This window comes from Siphateles boraxobius, unplaced genomic scaffold, assembly GCF_051911475.1.
Source record: "Siphateles boraxobius isolate OS27281-9 unplaced genomic scaffold, OSU_SipBor_1 349, whole genome shotgun sequence".
NCBI lineage: Eukaryota > Metazoa > Chordata > Actinopteri > Cypriniformes > Leuciscidae > Siphateles > Siphateles boraxobius.
The window spans coordinates 57,645-77,500 of record NW_027508974.1 but is presented as its reverse complement, the minus strand read 5'-3'; the positions used below and the strand labels follow the sequence as shown (position 1 = coordinate 77,500).

Below are 19,856 nucleotides of genomic sequence, written 5' to 3'. Positions count from 1 at the left end.
ATTACAAAATTTATTACAGTTAACAGATATTTTAGAGTCAAGTCACCTTCATTTATACAGCGCTTTTTACAATATTGACTGTTTCAAAGCATCTTTACAGTGATAATAGGAGATTACAGTAACATAAAATGTTTTGGCTTTACAGCAGCTCTAGAATAAAGTTATTGTCCAGATAAAGTTAGTTTTGATTGATTCACTTCCGTTGCAAAGAAAAAATTATTAACGCTAAAGGGACACCTTTTTAACAGAAAACGCTCACTCGCACAACAACAGTGCCTGGTGGCTCCAGAACGCAAACCTAGAAATAGGTTCCAAGGTGCAAGAGAATTCGCTTGAAGAGAATATATATATATTTTTTTTTTTTATTTATCTCTGCGCAAGCTTTAAAAACGCAAACCTGTGGCTACTGACGGCATGCACATGCGTATTACGTGTCTAGACTATAGGTATGCGGGTTTGAATATATAGGCGTGTAGTCTTTATTTACAAATTGACCTAAACTGATTAGGAATATTATAAATAAAGCGATCTGATAGGTCTAACATACTTGTAACACGGAGTCAGCTTTGAAGCCTCGGCTAAATGTAATTTACATGAGACTAGATAATGATCTGAGATGTCGTCGCTCTGCTGCAGAATTTCAACAGCATCAACATTGATTCCATGTGATAATATTAGATCTAAATTATGATTACGACAATGAGTGGGAATGTCTAACTCCAATAGAGTTCGGAATGTCTTTAAATGCCAATCCCAATGCATTTTTCATTATCTACATGTATAATAAAATCACCAACCATTAGGGCTTTATCTGCAGCTAGTACTAACTCTGATAAGGAGAGGAGATTCCCCCTTCTATGTAAAGCGCTTTGAGGTCCCAGAAAAAGCGCTATATAAATGTAACGAATTATTATTATTATAACTCAGCAAATTCTTTGATAAAGTCTATATGGTGCCCTGGTGGCCTGTATACAGTAGCCAGCACAAATCTCAAACGTGATTTATCATTTGCACTAGATAGTGTTACATTAAGCACCAACACTTCAAAATAATTATATTTGAAACTAAACTTCTAAGTAATTCTGAATAAATAACTATAAATTTCAGCAACACCTCCTCCTTTGCCTTTCAGACGAGGTTCATGTTTATAACAGTTATCTTGAGGGGTGGACTCATTTAAAGTAATGTAATTGTCTGGTTTTAGCCAGGTTTCTGTCATACACAGCACATCTAGATTATAATCTGTAATCATAACATTAACAATAAGTGCTTTTGAAGTAAGGGATCGAATATTCAGCAACCCGAGCTTTATCATTTGCTCATCTGTTTTATATCTGTTTTTTATTTGTTGAACACCAATTACATTTTTAACCTTAAATGGGTTTGGAAGTTTTTTGTATTTCCTAATTCGGGGAACAGACACAGTCTCTATATGACGATATCTAGGTGAAAGAGCCTCTATGTGATGGGATTTATCTGACCTTGGTGACGCGAGGCCGCTAGCAGACGGTCGGTTTAGCCAGTTTGTCTGCTTCCTGACCCGAGCCCCAGATTGTCATGTTTGAGCTCTAAGACTATGAGCCAAATTAATAGAGAGAAGAGCAGCACCATTCCAGGAGGGATGAATACCATCTCTTTTCAACAGGTCAGGTCTGCCCCAAAAACTTTTCCAATTGTCTATGAATTCTATATTATTTTGCGGACACCACATAGACAGCCAGCCATTGAGTGATGACAATCTGCTAACTATCTCATCACTCCTTCGAACAGGAAGGGGGCCAGAGCAAATTACAGTGTCTGACATCATACTTGCGAGTTCACACACCTCTTTAACGTTAATTTTAGTGATCTCCGCCTGGCGAAGTCGAACATCATTAGTGCCGATGTGAATAATAATCTTAGAGAATTTACAATTAGCATCAGCCAGCACTTTTACACTGAACAAAATTATAAACGCAACACTATTGTTTTTGCCCCCATTTTTCATGAGTTGAACTCAAAGATCTAAGACTTTTTCTATGAACACAAAAGGCCTATTTCTCGCAAATACTGTTCACAAATCTGTCTAAATCTGTGTTAGTGAGCACTTCTCCTCTGCCGAGATAATCCATCCACCTCACAGGTGTGGCATATCAAGATACTGATTAGACAGCATGATTATTGCACAGGTGTGCCTTAGGCTGGCCACAATAAAAGGCCACTCTAAAATGTGCAGTTTTATCACACAGCACAATGCCACAGATGTTGCGAGTTTTGAGGGAGCGTGCAATCCGGCCTCACAACCACAGACCACGTGTCACCACACCAGCCCAGGACCTCCACATCCAGCATCATAACCTCCAAGATCGTCTGAGACCAGCCACCCGGAGCTGCTGACACAATCGGTTTGCATAACCAAAGAATTTCTGCATAAACTGTCAGAAAACGTCTCAGGGAAGCTCGTCTGCATGCTCGTCGTGCTCATCGGGTCTCGACCTGACTGCAGTTCATCGTCGTAACCGACTTGAGTGGGCAAATGCTCACATTCGATGGCGTCTGGCGCTTTGGAGAGGTGTTCTCTTCACGGATGAATCTCGGTTTTCACTATTCAGGGCAGATGGCAGACAGCATGTGTGGCGTCGTGTGGGTGAGCGGTTTGTTGATGTCAGCATTGTGGATCGAGTGGCCTATGGTGGGGGGGTTATGGTATGGGCAGGCGTATGTTATGGACAACGAACAAAGGTGTATTTATTGATGGCATTTTGAATGCACAGAGATACCGTGACGAGATCCTGCGGCCCATTGTTGTGCCATTCATCCACAACCATCTCCTCATGTTGCAGCATGATAATGCACGGCCCCATGTTGGAGGATCTGTACACAATTCCTGGAAGCTGAAAACATCCCAGTTCTTGCATGGCCAGCATACTCACCGGACATGTCACCCCCCACCCCGGACCCCCCCACACCCTGGACCCCCCAATGCAGTAAAACTGCACATTTTTGTAGTGGCCTATTATTGTGGCAGCCTAAGGCACACCTGTGCAATAATAATGCTGTCTAATAAGCATCTTGATATGCCACACCTGTGAGGTGGATGGATTATCTCGGCAAAGGAGAAGTGCTCACTAACACAGATTTAGACAGATTTGTGAATAATATTTTAGTCTTAGATCTTTAAATTCAGCTCATGAAAAATGGTGGCAAAAACAAAAGCGTTTATAATTTTGTTCAGTATAAATTTGCTTTGATGTCGGATGCTCCGGCTCCCAGCAAACATGTGACTAAAAAGTCATAATAAGGACAAAAAGTTTAAATTATGATATAAAAGGTTGAAATTTTGACCGGCTACTAAGTTAAATATGACATAAAAAGTCAAAATGATGACATATTAAGTAATAATCATGACATTAAAGGGTTGAAATTATTACACAAAAAGTCATAAATATGACATTTATTTCCTTTATTCATTTTAAAAGTTGAAATTGACATAAAAAGTCATAATCATGATATACTAAACCAAGTCCTCCCCTTCATTTATTTCTTTTTTGATAATTCGTTACTCTCAGATGTACTTCACAATATGGAATAAAAGATCTGTCGCTACTTCCCTTAGTAAAGTTTTCATTCAACAAAGACAGGCATAAAAATTATGTTTGAAAAGAACAAATATATCTGAAATTTCCACAACACGCTGTAAGCCAATAATCAATAAAAGAAACATGTACAACTACTCATTGGGATGGATAAATGATGAATGCAGCATGTGAGAGTGTTGTGAGTTCAGCAGGTCCGTGAGCAGCACCTGTGTGTGGGTTCAGGAGGTCAGCTGTTGTTCAGGTGTGTGTGGGTTCAGGAGGTCAGCTGTTGTTCAGGTGTGTAGACACCAGCACAGGTGAGCACAGGTGTGGAATACTGTCTCCTGCCAACAGCCCTGGTCTCTCTAAATACACCTCGACTAGAGTTTCCTGCCAGCTGGAGCCCAATCCATCTGGAGCAGAACTGATCCAAAAAACACACACACACACACATACATGAGAAACTGCATACTGTACAATTAATGCAGCGTCATTTAAAGAGACAGTACATGCAAAAGCATTGCTGCCATTTCATTTTATATTCAACATTATTGATCTGGACTATGACATCATGGTTTACTCCAGAGCGGCTATATATATATATATATATATATATATATATATATATTGACAAAATTGACTTTTTTACAACAGAAATGAAACATCACTGAACTTACTTAAGCTGGACTGTGACTCTATTTTCTTCTAGAAACAAACTTTGTTTAATTATTTTCCTGTTATCTCTGTAAAGCTGCTTTGAAACACTCTGTATTGTAAAAAGCGCTATATAAATAAAGCTGACTTGACTTGTTTCTTTCATGCACTGGCCAACTTTGAGATTTTGGACTCTACTGTATTTGGCTTTTCACAGTGTGTTGTTTCAGAATAGTGAAAATAAAGTTTATTTTGTTGCACTTTATCTATTTGCGTCTGTAGATTTGAATTACGATACACATCTTTAAAAGTTTTTTTCTCCACTTCAGCAGCACTTATAAACACCAGAACTTACAGTTTTATTCATATCTATATTCTGAAAGTTTTTACTGAGGGGTTTGTTCATATATCATTCACTCCGATTTATATAACATTTTATTCCTAAAAACATATTAAAAATATGTTTTTTTTTCAGCTGTTGACAGTATTTTCTGATTTATGGAGTAATAAAAAGAGAAATCCAAAATCCCCTCTATAAAAACCTTAAACTCTAATATGTCAACAAAATCTGATAAGAAGTATGAACCAGGCTTTATCCAATTTTCAGATTAATGTGCTGGAAATGTATGCAAATTATTGCATATTTCCTTAGATAATTCCTTGTTTACATATTTAAACATAACATTCCACAAAACTTGTAATACACTTTTTTTTGCATTTCCTAATGGAATTAATCAACTGGAAAAGTATAGTGATATCCATTAGTTCATTTGTTACCCTATTCACCATTGGTGACGTTCCTTAAACATTACCAATCAGGAGTTAAAATGATCAAATCTCCTCTCAGAAGGCAATGCAACAATAGCAGAAATAACTCGAAGAGGAATGATGATTTCAGATCTCCGTCTCCTCCTTCTCCTCAGACCGATGATAGACGTCCTGAACATATAACCTTAATAAAGTCTAAGAGAAACAATTGTGAGATGATGACCGAGGCAGATTTACTGTGAGTCTGCAGAGGTGAATCAAATCTCAGTCTGGTTTTTGGGAGTGTGGAGACATCAGTCTCTCCATATTTTACTCTGCAAAACCTTAAAACTATCCAGATATCCCAAACACTTCATGCAACCAGATGGATATTTGATAAACCCACATTGATTGACCAGCATGCGTGTCTGATTTACACACAAATGCAGAGAGGCCTTCCAATATTCAAAAATCACATCAAACAAATCAGCCAGACACTAAACAGTTATCAAGATGTGAAGCGATTGGCTTACCTGTGGCCTGCTCTTATCTTCACCACAAACCAGAACTCAAAACAGAACCTGGATTGTGCTTTATGAGAGTATCATGTTCTGAGCTGACCGGACAAAAGACCTACGCTTCATAATGCCGGTCATTCAGCACATCTGAACATCAAACTTCCTTTAGTGTGTGTGTGTGTGCTGGCCAGATATTCTGAGAAAACGCTGAGCGCATTTGTTTCTCACCCAAACAGACAATAAAACCATATACTTCCATTTCCCTCAGCTGCAGTGAACCAGGTTTTCTGCTCCTGTTTCCCAGAGGCCTTTGGGGCAGCGATGAGGAGAACAATAGCGTTCTGTGAGGAAGCTTTATCAGAGACGTATACCTTACATACTGCACACGGCTCTGGTTTTTGCTGACTCCTGCGACGGAGCCGAGTGGAGCATGTCTCAACATTTCCCACAATCATGTTTCAGCATGTCAGTGATGACGCATGCTGCCAACGAAAGCAAAGAATCTCATGAAACAAACCAAAACTCAGCATTATGTGTTAGAAACACTCACACTCAGCACATGTGAGAACGAATCTGTGATGATCCACCCAAAGATGATCATTCTGTCATTGTTTACATCGTTCCAAATCTGTTCACTGGAAACAAAGCTTTTCTTAGTATTTTTGTCTTGTTTCCAGTCCAAATATCTAAAAATTCTTAAATCAAGATGCATTTACTATACGAGTAAAATGACAAGATATTATGTCCTGTTTTCTGGGGGAATTCATTAAAATTAAGTTGATGCTTAAAAAAAGCAAGATTATCTGCCGATGGGGTAAGAAAAATAATCTTAATTCAAACAGAAACAACATTATTTTTCTTACCCCATTGGCAAATAATTTTGCTTGTTTCAAGCATCAACTCACTTAATTTTAATGAATTCCCCCAGAAAACGAGACTTAATATCTTATGTCATTTTACAACTTTAGTAAATGCATCTTGATTTAAGAAATTATTGATATTTGGACTGGAAACAAGACAAAAAAGATGATGTTTTGAAGAATATTGGACCCCACTGACTTTCATTGTATGGATGAGACAAAACATACATTTCTCAAAATATCTCCTTTTATGTTCAACAGAAGAGTTTGGATAACTAAAATAGATTCTTGATTATCTATTTTGATTATTGTATACTGACCGGAGAGTAGTTTTCCATGACAGTAATATTCCACTGCAACTGCACTCATCTGCAATAATGGTTTTATTCTGTGACCGTGATAATATTGTCTGTATTTATTGTCTGCAACACGTGTCACTGTTGTTTCCTGAAGGAACAGCATTTTTACCCTGTGAAATTAGCTAAAAATGACTATAAGTTGACTTTGACTATTCCAACAGCACGCGTACATCTCGGAGACGTCTATTTGATGTGCTTGTTTACATCTGGAAGATGTATTTTTAGAGTTTGCTCATCTGCAATACGTCTCTAGGACGTGTCCTGTCAGAAGTTAAATAGACATTTAGAAAATTTCTTTAAAATATTTATGATTTAACGCATGTAAAACTGACATCTTAAAGACGTTTCTCAGATGTTTGTACACATCCAATGTTTTCCAGATGAAGCGCTCTTTAACAGACATCTTGCAGACGTTTGTGTAGTATCTATAGGATCAAAACTAGCAGAATCCCTCCCGATAGCACACGTACATCTCGGAGACGTATGGAAAACCTATGTTTTAGAGTTTGCTCATCTGCAATTTGTCTCTAGGACATTTCCTGTCAGATGTCATATAGACATTTAGAAGATGTCTTTAAGATGTTTATGATTTGTAATGTATGTAAAACTGCCTTATTCTAAGATGTTTAAACACAGATGCTTTCCAGAATAACAGATCTTTAGCAGACGTACCGTTGCTATCCTGATCTAATCCGATGAACGGGATTACCAAAAGGTGTGATTGTCTTGAATTGTTTCTCATTTACTTAAAACTAAAAATATTTGGTAACACTTATTTTACTGTGTCCTTGTTACGTGTTACTATATAATAACAATAAATTACGCATAATTACATGCAACTAACCTTAAACACACCCTAATCTCAACCATAATCCTATAGTAAGTACATGTTGTTATTAATATTACTTAAATGCAACAAGGACACATTCACATAAAGGGTTACACTTTATTTTAAGGTGTAATTGTTACAGTGTAAATCTATATTTAAGTACTGAGTAATATTAAGTAACTGCATGTACTTACAATAGGGTACAATTAGGATTTGGTTGAGGGTTAGTTGCATGTAATTATGCATGACATATGTAACAAGGACACTGTAAAATAAAGTGTAACCACAAATTTTTCTTTATCCTTAAGTGACTGTGACAGACGAGGGTGAGTAAGTGATTTTTGGGTGAACCCTTTCAGACACAGATTACAATGCGTTTTTATAACAGTTTAACAATCAATGGCTGGATGAATGCAGTCTAGAAACAGCTCATGATTAGTCTTGAAATATAGTAGAACATATTAAAATGTAAAATCATCTGCACCTAATTTTAACTCAAAACATTCAGGTAATATGTTTCAGAATATTGGTTGACTTTAACATCTGTCCTAGAGTCAGAACAATGAGAAATACGATTTCTTTACAAAGTTTTCTCATCAAAAATAAAAATGAGAAAATCTCTACCGCCTCTTGTTTTCAGAAGGCAATTAAAAAAGTTTAGAAAAGGGTTTAACTTTTCACATTTGAAGAATTAAATGTGGATACTTTTTAACTTTCACTCCAGTACTTGTTTTGGATAGGTACTTAGACTTTTAAATTGACAGAGTATAAAGCTTAAATTTCCAGTTCTTCTTACACTCCTGCATATACGACAATATTACCGGTATAAACCAGCAGTTTAAGTCCGGCTAACGTGAGCTAGGCTGCGCTAAAGCCCGTCCCGCCGATATGATTACAGCTAAGCGCGGGATCAGTGCCGCACACAGGGATTATCAGCCTCCGGAGCGCTTCGCTGTGTGTGTGTGTGTGTGTGTGTGTGTAACAGGCAGCCCATTCTGGAGCCCTGACCCGCGGGGCCGCGCAGCGCTCGCGCCTGTATGGAGGCTCTGTGTGCGCGGGCCAGCTGAACCGCCCCGGGACAGGAGGAATGTCCCACACAAGAGTCCGATTCAGCCCTTACTACCGAGCCGCACACAGATCGTCTCTCCGGCACAGGTCTCGGTGACGGGGTAACACACGTGTGTGTCTGTGCGCTGAGACCTGAACACCAGCGCATATGGCCTATTCTACACCTTTCCTAGTACGAATAGTGTGAGAGAAGTTGGGACATTCTAACCCGATTATGCCATAATATTATAAGACATGAAGAATGTTTTTTCAAGGAAAAAAATAATTAAATATCTAATCTTGGTGATCAAAGATGAATTTTAAGGGATAAAATGATTGACAAAAGGATGACTTTAACCTACAAAAACACTGATTTAAGAAGAACAAACAACACATTATTGATGTAGATGCATTATATATATATATATATAACCCAGATTATGAGCCCCCCCCCATAGAAACCATTATAAAACTCCTGGCTTGATGAATTAAAAGTTTTATTAAAACACCAAACTCAGTATACACCTAATTCACTCAAGCAGATGAGCCCAGAATATGCGCTAAATTACATTAAACGCTTTATTACGGTTTTAAACACTTAATGTTCTGCCTGCTTCAACATAGTATGTGTTATTAATAAGCCATATACAGAAATTGTTCTTGATATCACTGTTTTAGGCATTAATCACATTTATCCCACATCATTCAGGACACAACTGAAGAAACAGACGGACGTTCCAGCATTTATTCCAGAAGACGAAACCTCATTTCACCAGTCGGACTTTCTCTTTCAGGGTTTTAAACTTGGGGTTGTTGTTGATCTTCTTGTTGAACAGAGACAGAAGCTCCTCTTCCGATCTGTAGTTTCCATCTCCAGTAAACGAATAATAAGCTGCCAAAACCTGGAAAAAGTCAGACGATGAGTCGATGTCAAACGTCTCGGTCCAAGAGAACATGAAACTAAAAGGCTTTCGCACCGGAGAGTCGTTTTTAGAGGAACTAATGTCCTCCTCCAGCGTCGGCTAGACCCGCGCTATAGATCTGCAGTGACGCTAGTGTTCGCTGATCGTCCGAACGCTCGTGAAACACCGGCACACGCCATTATTAAAGGCCGTGTAACACACAGATTATAGCAGATATATTTACTCCAGAAACTAACTCTACGAACATGTGAAACAGTGACAGAGGCTCTAACCCTTTACACTGAGGAGAAACCCAGCGCAGCTTTGAGGAGCCCGAGAGGAACATGAGTGTGTGTTTCTGCTCAGCGACACTGACATCGACACACGCCATACGCTAATAACTTTATTACTGTCCACTTCTGTGTGTAACAGTTCTAGCTAATAACGTATTGGACAGGACGGTTAGATCGTGAACTAGTGAACAGGAGAATGCGAGCGCTGTGTGTTCAGGCGTTCTCTTCAGAGTTCCTGCCGGCGCTGCGAACGCAATCAGGAACACGTTCCTAAGGGAACCGCTAGTTCTCGGGGAACAAGACGAGATCCTGGAGCTATCCGGTGCGAACGCCCCTAATGTAACAACTAGTGATCCTCCGGAGCGTTTAAACTCCAGCCTTCCCCAGACTGGCGGATAACCATGTGGTCTCGTGTCCCTGCTGCGGATTGGCCGCTGGATCACTCACCTTCTTGCGGAGCTTCTTCACGGCGAGTCCGTCCTCAGGAGCGTCTCTCAGAACCGCCTTTATCGTCCCTTTCCAGTTAAACTTCCCTGCAGAACAAAACTCAGAAGATCAGATTCTCTCGGAGATCTTCATGCTTGCTTCCCACACACAATAAAAAAGTAATTGCGACTTTTTATTTTGCAATTCAGAATTTTTCATCTCAGAGTTACTCGATATAAAGTCGTAATTCTGCCTCTTTTTATTTTCCATAATTGTATGTTTATATCTCACAATTCTGACTTTATAACAAACAATTTTTAGTTCACAACCCACATTTCTGTCTTAATTTTTCAGCGTGTTATAAAGCTTCCATACTGTTCAGACTCTTATTATGAAATACCTGCAGAGTTTGATTCAGACTGCTGGTTCTCTGGCTCCTCCCCCTTCAGATCCAGACTCTCTGATTGGTCAAAGCAGACAGGAAGTAAGTACGGTTCACAGACACAGATAGAGACGGTCTGAGACTCGATCCTTACCATCAGACGCCTCTTCCTTTCTTTTCTTCTGTCTTTTCTTGGTCTTTTCCTCTGCGTTCTGTCCGTTCTGTTCTCTTTCCTCTCGTTTCCTCTTTTTTCTGCTCTGTTTCTTTCCGTTCTGCTCCTCTGAGGTCTTTCTCTTGTTCTTTTTATCTTTCTGCTCTTCTCTCTTTTCTTCATTATTCTCAGTGCCGTTGTTCAGGTCGCTTCGCTTCGGTTTGTGTTCTTCTGCCGTCTGATGCTCGGTTTGGTTGCTGTCCTGAAACATCACCAAACAAAAGCAAAACTTCACCATAAACGCATATAAACACACACACACACACACACACACAAACACACTCTTACGCTGTCGGCCGCTGAGAAGATCTCCCACACCTGCTCCAGTAACACGCGCACGCACACACACACACACACTCACACACACACTCACACACTCTTACGCTGTCGGCCGCTGAGAAGATCTCCCACACCTGCTCCAGTAACACGCGCACGCACACACACACTCACACACTCACACACTCGACACACTCGACACACTCGACACACTCGACACACTCTTACGCTGTCGGCCGCTGAGAAGATCTCCCACACCTGCTCCAGTAACACGCGCACACACACACACACACACACACACACACACACACACACACACACACACACACACTCACACACACACTCTTACGCTGTCGGCCGCTGAGAAGATCTCCCACACCTGCTCAGGTAACACGCACACACACACACACTCAAACACTCTTACGCTGTCGGCCGCTGAGAAGATCTCCCACACCTGCTCCAGTAACACGCGCACACACACACACACACACACAGTCACACACTCTTACGCTGTCGGCCGCTGAGAAGATCTCCCACACCTGCTCAGGTAACACGCACACACACACACACTCACACACTCAAACACTCAAACACTCTTACGCTGTCGGCCGCTGAGAAGATCTCCCACACCTGCTCCAGTAACTCGGGACTGTGGATCTTCAGGCTGTTCTTCATCCAGTTCTGCAGAGGAACAGAGCAAACGTTACGGGTCGAGGCTCAGGAACGATGAAGCTCAGTCACAGGTACACACACTCTTCCTCACTGAGACCCTCACCTGGAACTTGGCTCTCTTCCGGGGAACGTTCCCGTAGGCGGCGACCTGACGCAGGACCTGCTGGAGTCTGGGCTGAACACCGGGCCGATCCGAGGCCTCCTGGATCCTCTGAGGAGAACCAGACACGTGAGCCTTCCCAGAACCCCTCAGACATCCCAGATCCCCCCCCCACCCCAGAACCCCCCACCACCCTAGAACCCGGACATCGCAGAACCCCCCCCCCCCAGACATCCCAGAACCCCCTCAGACATCCCAGAACCGCCCCCCCCCCCCCCCCCCCGGACATCCCTGAACCCCCCCCACCCGGTCATCCCTGTACCCCCCCCCCCAAGACATCCTAGAACCCCCTCAGACGTCCCAGAATCCCCCCCCCCCCCCCCCAAGACATCCCAGAACCCCCTCAGACATCCCTGACCCCCACCCCCCCCCGGACATCCCTGACCCCCCCCCCGCCCCCGGACATCCCTGAACCCCCCCCACCCGGTCATCCCTGTACCCCCCCCCCCCCCCCCAAGACATCCCAGAACCCCCTCAGACATCCCAGAACCCCCCCCCCCACCCCGGACATCCCTGAACCCCCCCCACCCGGTCATCCCTGTACCCCCCCCCCCCCCAAGACATCCCAGAATCCCCCCCAGACATCCCTGAACCCCCCCCTCCCCCAAAACATCCAAGAACCCCCCCCCAAACCCCCCAGAACCTCCCCCCCAGACATCCCAGAACCCTTCACAAACACACACCTGAATCCACTGCTGCTGCTTCACGTCACCTTTGTTCGCCTTCGCCTGAAAGTCTTTGCCTCCATACTTCTGATCCTCACTGATGCACTTGTTGTGGTTCTTGTAATCGTCACCACTGCAGGGACACACACACTTGGTCACGTTCAGCACGCACACACACTCAAACACACACGGTCACGGTCACTCTCTCACTCGCTCTCACTTCCTCCCACTCTCCCTTCCCTCCCTCTCACACACTCTCGCTTACTCTCACTCTATAACTGTATACTCTCACTCGCTCACTCTCTCTGACGCTCACTCGCTCACTCTCTCTCTCTCTCACTGACGCTCACTCTCTCTCACTGACGCTCACTCTCTCTCACTGACGCTCACTCTCTCTCACTGACGCTCACTCTCTCTCTCACTGACGCTCACTCTCTCTCTCACTGACGCTCACTCTCTCTCTCTCACTGACGCTCACTCTCTCTCTCTCACTGACGCTCACTCTCTCTCTCTCACTGACGCTCACTCTCTCTCTCTCTCACTGACGCTCACTCTCTCTCTCTCTCACTGACGCTCACTCTCTCTCTCTCACTGACACTCACTCTCTCTCTCTCTCACTGACGCTCACTCTCTCTCTCACTCGCTCACTCTCTCTCTCTCACTGACGCTCACTCTCTCTCTCTCACTGACGCTCACTCTCTCTCTCTCACTGACGCTCACTCTCTCTCTCTCTCACTGACGCTCACTCTCTCTCTCACTCGCTCACTCTCTCTGACGCTCACTCGCTCACTCTCTCTCTCTCTCTCACTCACTGACGCTCACTCTCTCTCTCACTGACGCTCACTCTCTCTCTCTCACTGACGCTCACTCTCTCTCTCTCACTGACGCTCACTCTCTCTCTCTCACTGACGCTCACTCTCTCACTGACGTTCACTCTCTCTCTCTCACTGACGCTCACTCTCTCTCTCTCACTGACGCTCACTCTCTCTCTCTCACTGACGCTCACTCACTCTCTCTCACTGACGCTCTCACTGACACTCACTCTCTCTCTCTCACTGACGCTCACTCTCTCTCACTGACGCTCACTCTCTCTCACTGACGCTCACTCTCTCTCTCTCACTGACGCTCACTCTCACTCTCTCACTGACGCTCACTCTCTCACTGACGCTCACTCTCTCACTGACGCTCACTCTCTCACTGACGCTCACTCTCTCACTGACGCTCACTCTCTCACTGACGCTCACTCTCTCACTGACGCTCTCTCTCTCTCTCTCTCTCACTGACGCTCTCTCTCTCTCTCTCTCTCACTGACGCTCACTCTCTCTCTCTCTCTCACTGACGCTCACTCTCTCTCTCTCACTGACGCTCACTCTCTCTCTCACTGACGCTCACTCTCTCTCTCACTGACGCTCACTCTCTCTCTCACTGACGCTCACTCTCTCTCTCACTGACGCTCACTCTCTCTCTCTCACTGACGCTCACTCTCTCTCTCTCACTGACGCTCACTCTCTCTCTCTCACTGACGCTCACTCTCTCTCTCTCACTGACGCTCACTCTCTCTCTCTCTCACTGACGCTCACTCTCTCTCTCTCTCACTGACGCTCACTCTCTCTCTCTCTCACTGACGCTCACTCTCTCTCTCTCTCTCTATCACTGACGCTCACTCTCTCACTGACGCTCACTCTCTCACTGACGCTCTCTCTCTCACTGACGCTCTCTCTCTCTCTCTCTCTCACTGACGCTCACTCTCTCTCTCTCACTGACGCTCACTCTCTCTCTCACTGACGCTCACTCTCTCTCTCACTGACGCTCACTCTCTCTCTCACTGACGCTCACTCTCTCTCTCTCACTGACGCTCACTCTCTCTCTCTCACTGACGCTCACTCTCTCTCTCTCACTGACGCTCACTCTCTCTCTCTCACTGACGCTCACTCTCTCTCTCTCTCACTGACGCTCACTCTCTCTCTCTCTCACTGACGCTCACTCTCTCTCTCTCTCACTGACGCTCACTCTCTCTCTCTCTCTCTATCACTGACGCTCACTCTCTCACTGACGCTCACTCTCTCACTGACGCTCTCTCTCTCACTGACGCTCTCTCTCTCTCTCTCTCTCACTGACGCTCACTCTCTCTCTCTCACTGACGCTCACTCTCTCTCTCACTGACGCTCACTCTCTCTCTCACTGACGCTCACTCTCTCTCTCTCACTGACGCTCACTCTCTCTCTCTCACTGACGCTCACTCTCTCTCTCACTGACGCTCACTCTCTCTCTCTCTCACTGACGCTCACTCTCTCTCTCTCTCACTGACGCTCACTCTCTCTCTCTCTCACTGACGCTCACTCTCTCTCTCTCACTGACGCTCACTCTCTCTCTCTCTCACTGACGCTCACTCTCTCTCTCTCTCACTGACGCTCGCTCACTGACGCTCACTCTCTCTCCCACTCTCTCTCACTGACGCACGCTCACTGACGCTCACTCTCTCTCACTCTCTCTCACTGACGCTCACTCTCTCTCTCTCTCTCTCTCTCTCTCACTGACGCTCACTCTCTCTCTCTCTCTCACTGACGCTCACTCTCTCTCTCTCTCTCACTGACGCTCACTCTCTCTCTCTCTATCACTGACGCTCACTCTCTCTCTCTCTCTCTCTATCACTGACGCTGACTCTCTCTCTCTCTCTCTATCACTGACGCTCTCTCTCTCACTGACGCTCTCACTCTCTCACACTGACGCTCACTCTCTCTCTCTCACTGACGCTCACTCTCTCTCTCACTGACGCTCACTCTCTCTCTCTCACTGACGCTCACTCTCTCTCTCTCACTGACGCTCACTCTCTCTCTCTCACTGACGCTCACTCTCTCTCTCTCACTGACGCTCACTCTCTCTCTCACTGACGCTCACTCTCTCTCTCTCACTGACGCTCACTCTCTCTCTCTCACTGACGCTCACTCTCTCTCTCTGACGCACGCTCACTGACGCTCACTCTCTCTCTCTCACTCTCTCTCACTGACGCTCACTCTCTCTCTCTCTCTCACTGACGCTCACTCTCTCTCTCTCTCTCACTGACGCTCACTCTCTCTCTCTCTCTCACTGACGCTCACTCTCTCTCTCTCTCTCACTGACGCTCACTCTCTCTCTCTCTCTCACTGACGCTCACTCTCTCTCTCTCTCTCACTGACGCTCACTCTCTCTCTCTCTCTCACTGACGCTCACTCTCTCTCTCTCTCTCTCTCACTGACGCTCACTCTCTCTCTCTCTCTCTATCACTGACGCTCACTCTCTCTCTCTCTCTCTATCACTGACGCTCACTCTCTCTCTCTCTCTATCACTGACGCTCTCTCTCTCACTGACGCTCTCACTCTCTCACACTGACGCTCACTCTCTCTCTCACTGACGCTCACTCTCTCTCTCACTGACGCTCACTCTCTCTCTCTCACTGACGCTCACTCTCTCTCTCTCACTGACGCTCACTCTCTCCCTCACTGACGCTCACTCTCTCTCTCACTGACGCTCACTCTCTCTCTCACTGACGCTCGCTCTCTCTCTCTCACTGACGCTCGCTCTCTCTCTCTCACTCTCTCTCTCACTGACGCTCACTCTCTCTCTCACTGACGCTCACTCTCTCTCTCACTGACGCTCACTCTCTCTCTCACTGACGCTCACTCTCTCTCTCACTGACGCTCACTCTCTCTCTCACTGACGCTCACTCTCTCTCTCACTGACGCTCACTCTCTCTCTCACTGACGCTCACTCTCTCTCTCACTGACGCTCACTCTCTCTCTCACTGACGCTCACTCTCTCTCTCACTGACGCTCGCTCTCTCTCTCACTGACGCTCGCTCTCTCTCTCACTGACGCTCGCTCTCTCTCTCACTGACGCTCGCTCTCTCTCTCACTGACGCTCGCTCTCTCTCTCACTGACGCTCGCTCTCTCTCTCTCACTGACGCTCGCTCTCTCTCACTCACTGACGCTCGCTCTCTCTCACTCACTGACGCTCGCTCTCTCTCTCTCTCTCTCACTCACTGACGCTCGCTCTCTCTCGCTCTCTCTCACTCACTGACGCTCGCTCTCTCTCTCTCTCTCTCACTCACTGACGCTCGCTCTCTCTCTCTCTCTCTCACTCACTGACGCTCGCTCTCTCTCTCTCTCTCACTCACTGACGCTCGCTCTCTCACTGACGCTCACTCTCTCTCTCTCACTGACGCTCACTCTCTCTCTCTCACTGACGCTCACTCTCTCTCTCTCACTGACGCTCACTCTCTCTCTCTCACTGACGCTCACTCTCTCTCTCTCACTGACGCTCACTCTCTCTCTCTCACTGACGCTCACTCTCTCTCTCTCACTGACGCTCACTCTCTCTCTCTCTCACTGACGCTCACTCTCTCTCGCTCTCACTGACGCTCACTCTCTCTCGCTCTCACTGACGCTCGCTCTCTCTCGCTCTCACTGACGCTCGCTCTCTCTCTCACTGACGCTCGCTCTCTCTCTCTCACTGACGCTCGCTCTCTCTCTCTCACTGACGCTCGCTCTCTCTCTCTCACTGACGCTCGCTCTCTCTCTCACTGACGCTCGCTCTCTCTCTCTCACTGACGCTCGCTCTCTCTCTCTCTCACTGACGCTCACTCTCTCTCTCTCTCACTGACGCTCACTCTCTCTCTCACTGACGCTCACTCTCTCTCTCTCACTGACGCTCGCTCTCTCTCACTCACTGACGCTCGCTCTCTCTCTCTCTCTCACTCACTGACGCTCGCTCTCGCTCTCTCTCTCTCACTCACTGACGCTCGCTCTCTCTCTCTCTCACTCACTGACTCTCGCTCTCTCTCTCTCTCTCTCTCTCACTCACTGACTCTCGCTCTCTCTCTCTCTCTCTCACTCACTGACGCTCGCTCTCTCTCTCTCTCACTCACTGACGCTCGCTCTCTCTCTCTCTCTCACTCACTGACACTCGCTCTCTCTCTCTCTCACTCACTGACGCTCGCTCTCTCTCTCTCTCTCACTCACTGACGCTCGCTCTCTCTCTCTCTCTCACTCACTGACGCTCGCTCTCTCTCTCTCTCTCACTCACTGACGCTCGCTCACTCTCTCTCTCTCACTCACTGACGCTCGCTCTCTCTCTCTCTCTCTCTCACTCACGCTCGCTCTCTCTCTCTCTCTCACTCACGCTCGCTCTCTCTCTCTCTCACTCACTCACGCTCGCTCTCTCTCTCTCTCTCTCACTCACGCTCGCTCTCTCTCTCTCACTCACGCTCTCTCTCTCTCTCTCACTCACTGACGCTCGCTCTCTCTCTCACTCACTGACGCTCGCTCTCTCTCTCTCTCTCTCTCTCTCTCTCTCACTGACGCTCGCTCTCTCACTCACTGACGCTCGCTCTCTCACTCACTGACGCTCGCTCTCTCACTCACTGACGCTCGCTCTCTCACTCACTGACGCTCGCTCTCTCTCTCACTCACTGACGCTAGCTCTCTCTCTCTCTCACTCACTGTCGCTCGCTCTCTCACTCACTGACGCTCGCTCTCTCTCTCTCTCTCTCACTCACTGACGCTCGCTCTCTCACTCACGCTCGCTCTCTCTCTCTCACTCACGCTCGCTCTCTCTCTCTCTCTCACTCACTGACGCTCGCTCTCTCTCTCTCTCTCACTCACTGACGCTCGCTCTCTCTCTCACTCACTGACGCTCGCTCTCTCTCTCTCTCTCTCTCTCTCTCTCTCACTGACGCTCGCTCTCTCACTCACTGACGCTCGCTCTCTCACTCACTGACGCTCGCTCTCTCACTCACTGACGCTCGCTCTCTCACTCACTGACGCTCGCTCTCTCTCTCACTCACTGACGCTAGCTCTCTCTCTCTCTCACTCACTGTCGCTCGCTCTCTCACTCACTGACGCTCGCTCTCTCTCTCTCTCTCTCACTCACTGACGCTCGCTCTCTCACTCACTGACGCTCGCTCTCTCTCTCACTCACTGACGCTAGCTCTCTCTCTCTCTCACTCACTGTCGCTCGCTCTCTCACTCACTGACGCTCGCTCTCTCTCTCTCTCTCTCACTCACTGACGCTCGCTCTCTCACTCACTGACGCTCGCTCTCTCACTCACTGACGCTCGCTCTCTCACTCACTGACGCTCGCTCTCTCACTCACTGACGCTCGCTCTCTCACTCACTGACGCTCGCTCTCTCACTCACTGACGCTCGCTCTCTCACTCACTGACGCTCGCTCTCTCACTCACTGACGCTCGCTCTCTCACTCACTGACGCTCCCTCTCTCACTCACTGACGCTCCCTCTCTCACTCACTGACGCTCCCTCTCTCACTCACTGACGCTCGCTCTCTCACTCACTGACGCTCGCTCTCTCACTCACTGACGCTCGCTCTCTCACTCTCTCTCTCTCTCTCACTGACGCTCGCTCTCTCACTCACTGACGCTCGCTCTCTCACTCACTGACGCTCGCTCTCTCACTCACTGACGCTCGCTCTCTCACTCACTGACGCTCGCTCTCTCACTCACTGACGCTCGCTCTCTCACTCACTGACGCTCGCTCTCTCACTCACTGACGCTCGCTCTCTCACTCACTGACGCTCGCTCTCTCACTCACTGACGCTCGCTCTCTCACTCACTGACGCTCGCTCTCTCACTCACTGACGCTCCCTCTCTCACTCACTGACGCTCCCTCTCTCACTCACTGACGCTCCCTCTCTCTCTCTCTCACTCACTCACGCTAGCTCTCTCTCTCTCTCACTCACTGTCGCTCGCTCTCTCACTGACGCTCGCTCTCTCTCTCTCTCTCTCTCTCTCACTGACGCTCGCTCTCTCTCTCTCTCACTCACTGACGCTCTCTCTCTCACTGACGCTCGCTCTCTCACTCACTGACGCTCGCTCTCTCACTCACTGACGCTCGCTCTCTCACTCACTGACGCTCGCTCTCTCACTCACTGACGCTCGCTCTCTCACTCACTGACGCTCGCTCTCTCACTCACTGACGCTCGCTCTCTCACTCACTGACGCTCGCTCTCTCACTCACTGACGCTCGCTCTCTCACTCACTGACGCTCGCTCTCTCACTCACTGACGCTCGCTCTCTCACTCACTGACGCTCGCTCTCTCACTCACTGACGCTCGCTCTCTCACTCACTGACGCTCGCTCTCTCACTCACTGACGCTCGCTCTCTCACTCACTGACGCTCGCTCTCTCACTCACTGACGCTCGCTCTCTCACTCACTGACGCTCGCTCTCTCACTCTCACTGACGCTCGCTCTCTCACTCTCACTGACGCTCGCTCTCTCTCTCACTGACGCTCGCTCTCTCTCTC

General features: G+C 46.8%; 1 protein-coding gene across 3 annotated transcripts in view; it reads right to left on the bottom strand.

Annotated features, from left to right (window-relative positions):
* Positions 1-9,051: 9,051 nt before the first annotated feature.
* lyar (Ly1 antibody reactive homolog (mouse)) overlaps positions 9,052-19,856 on the bottom strand; it is a 29,497-nt gene continuing 18,692 nt past the window's right edge. For all 3 annotated transcript variants that reach the window (XM_077195710.1, XM_077195711.1, XM_077195712.1), the window contains exons 3-9: positions 12,577-12,691; positions 11,837-11,944; positions 11,662-11,742; positions 10,729-10,987; positions 10,593-10,652; positions 10,214-10,299; positions 9,052-9,473 (exon numbers count right to left, since the gene is read on the bottom strand). In XM_077195710.1, coding sequence (XP_077051825.1) covers positions 9,336-9,473; positions 10,214-10,299; positions 10,593-10,652; positions 10,729-10,987; positions 11,662-11,742; positions 11,837-11,944; positions 12,577-12,691 — 847 coding nt within the window. In that variant the 3' untranslated portion in view covers positions 9,052-9,335. The remainder of the gene's footprint in view (positions 9,474-10,213; positions 10,300-10,592; positions 10,653-10,728; positions 10,988-11,661; positions 11,743-11,836; positions 11,945-12,576; positions 12,692-19,856) is intronic.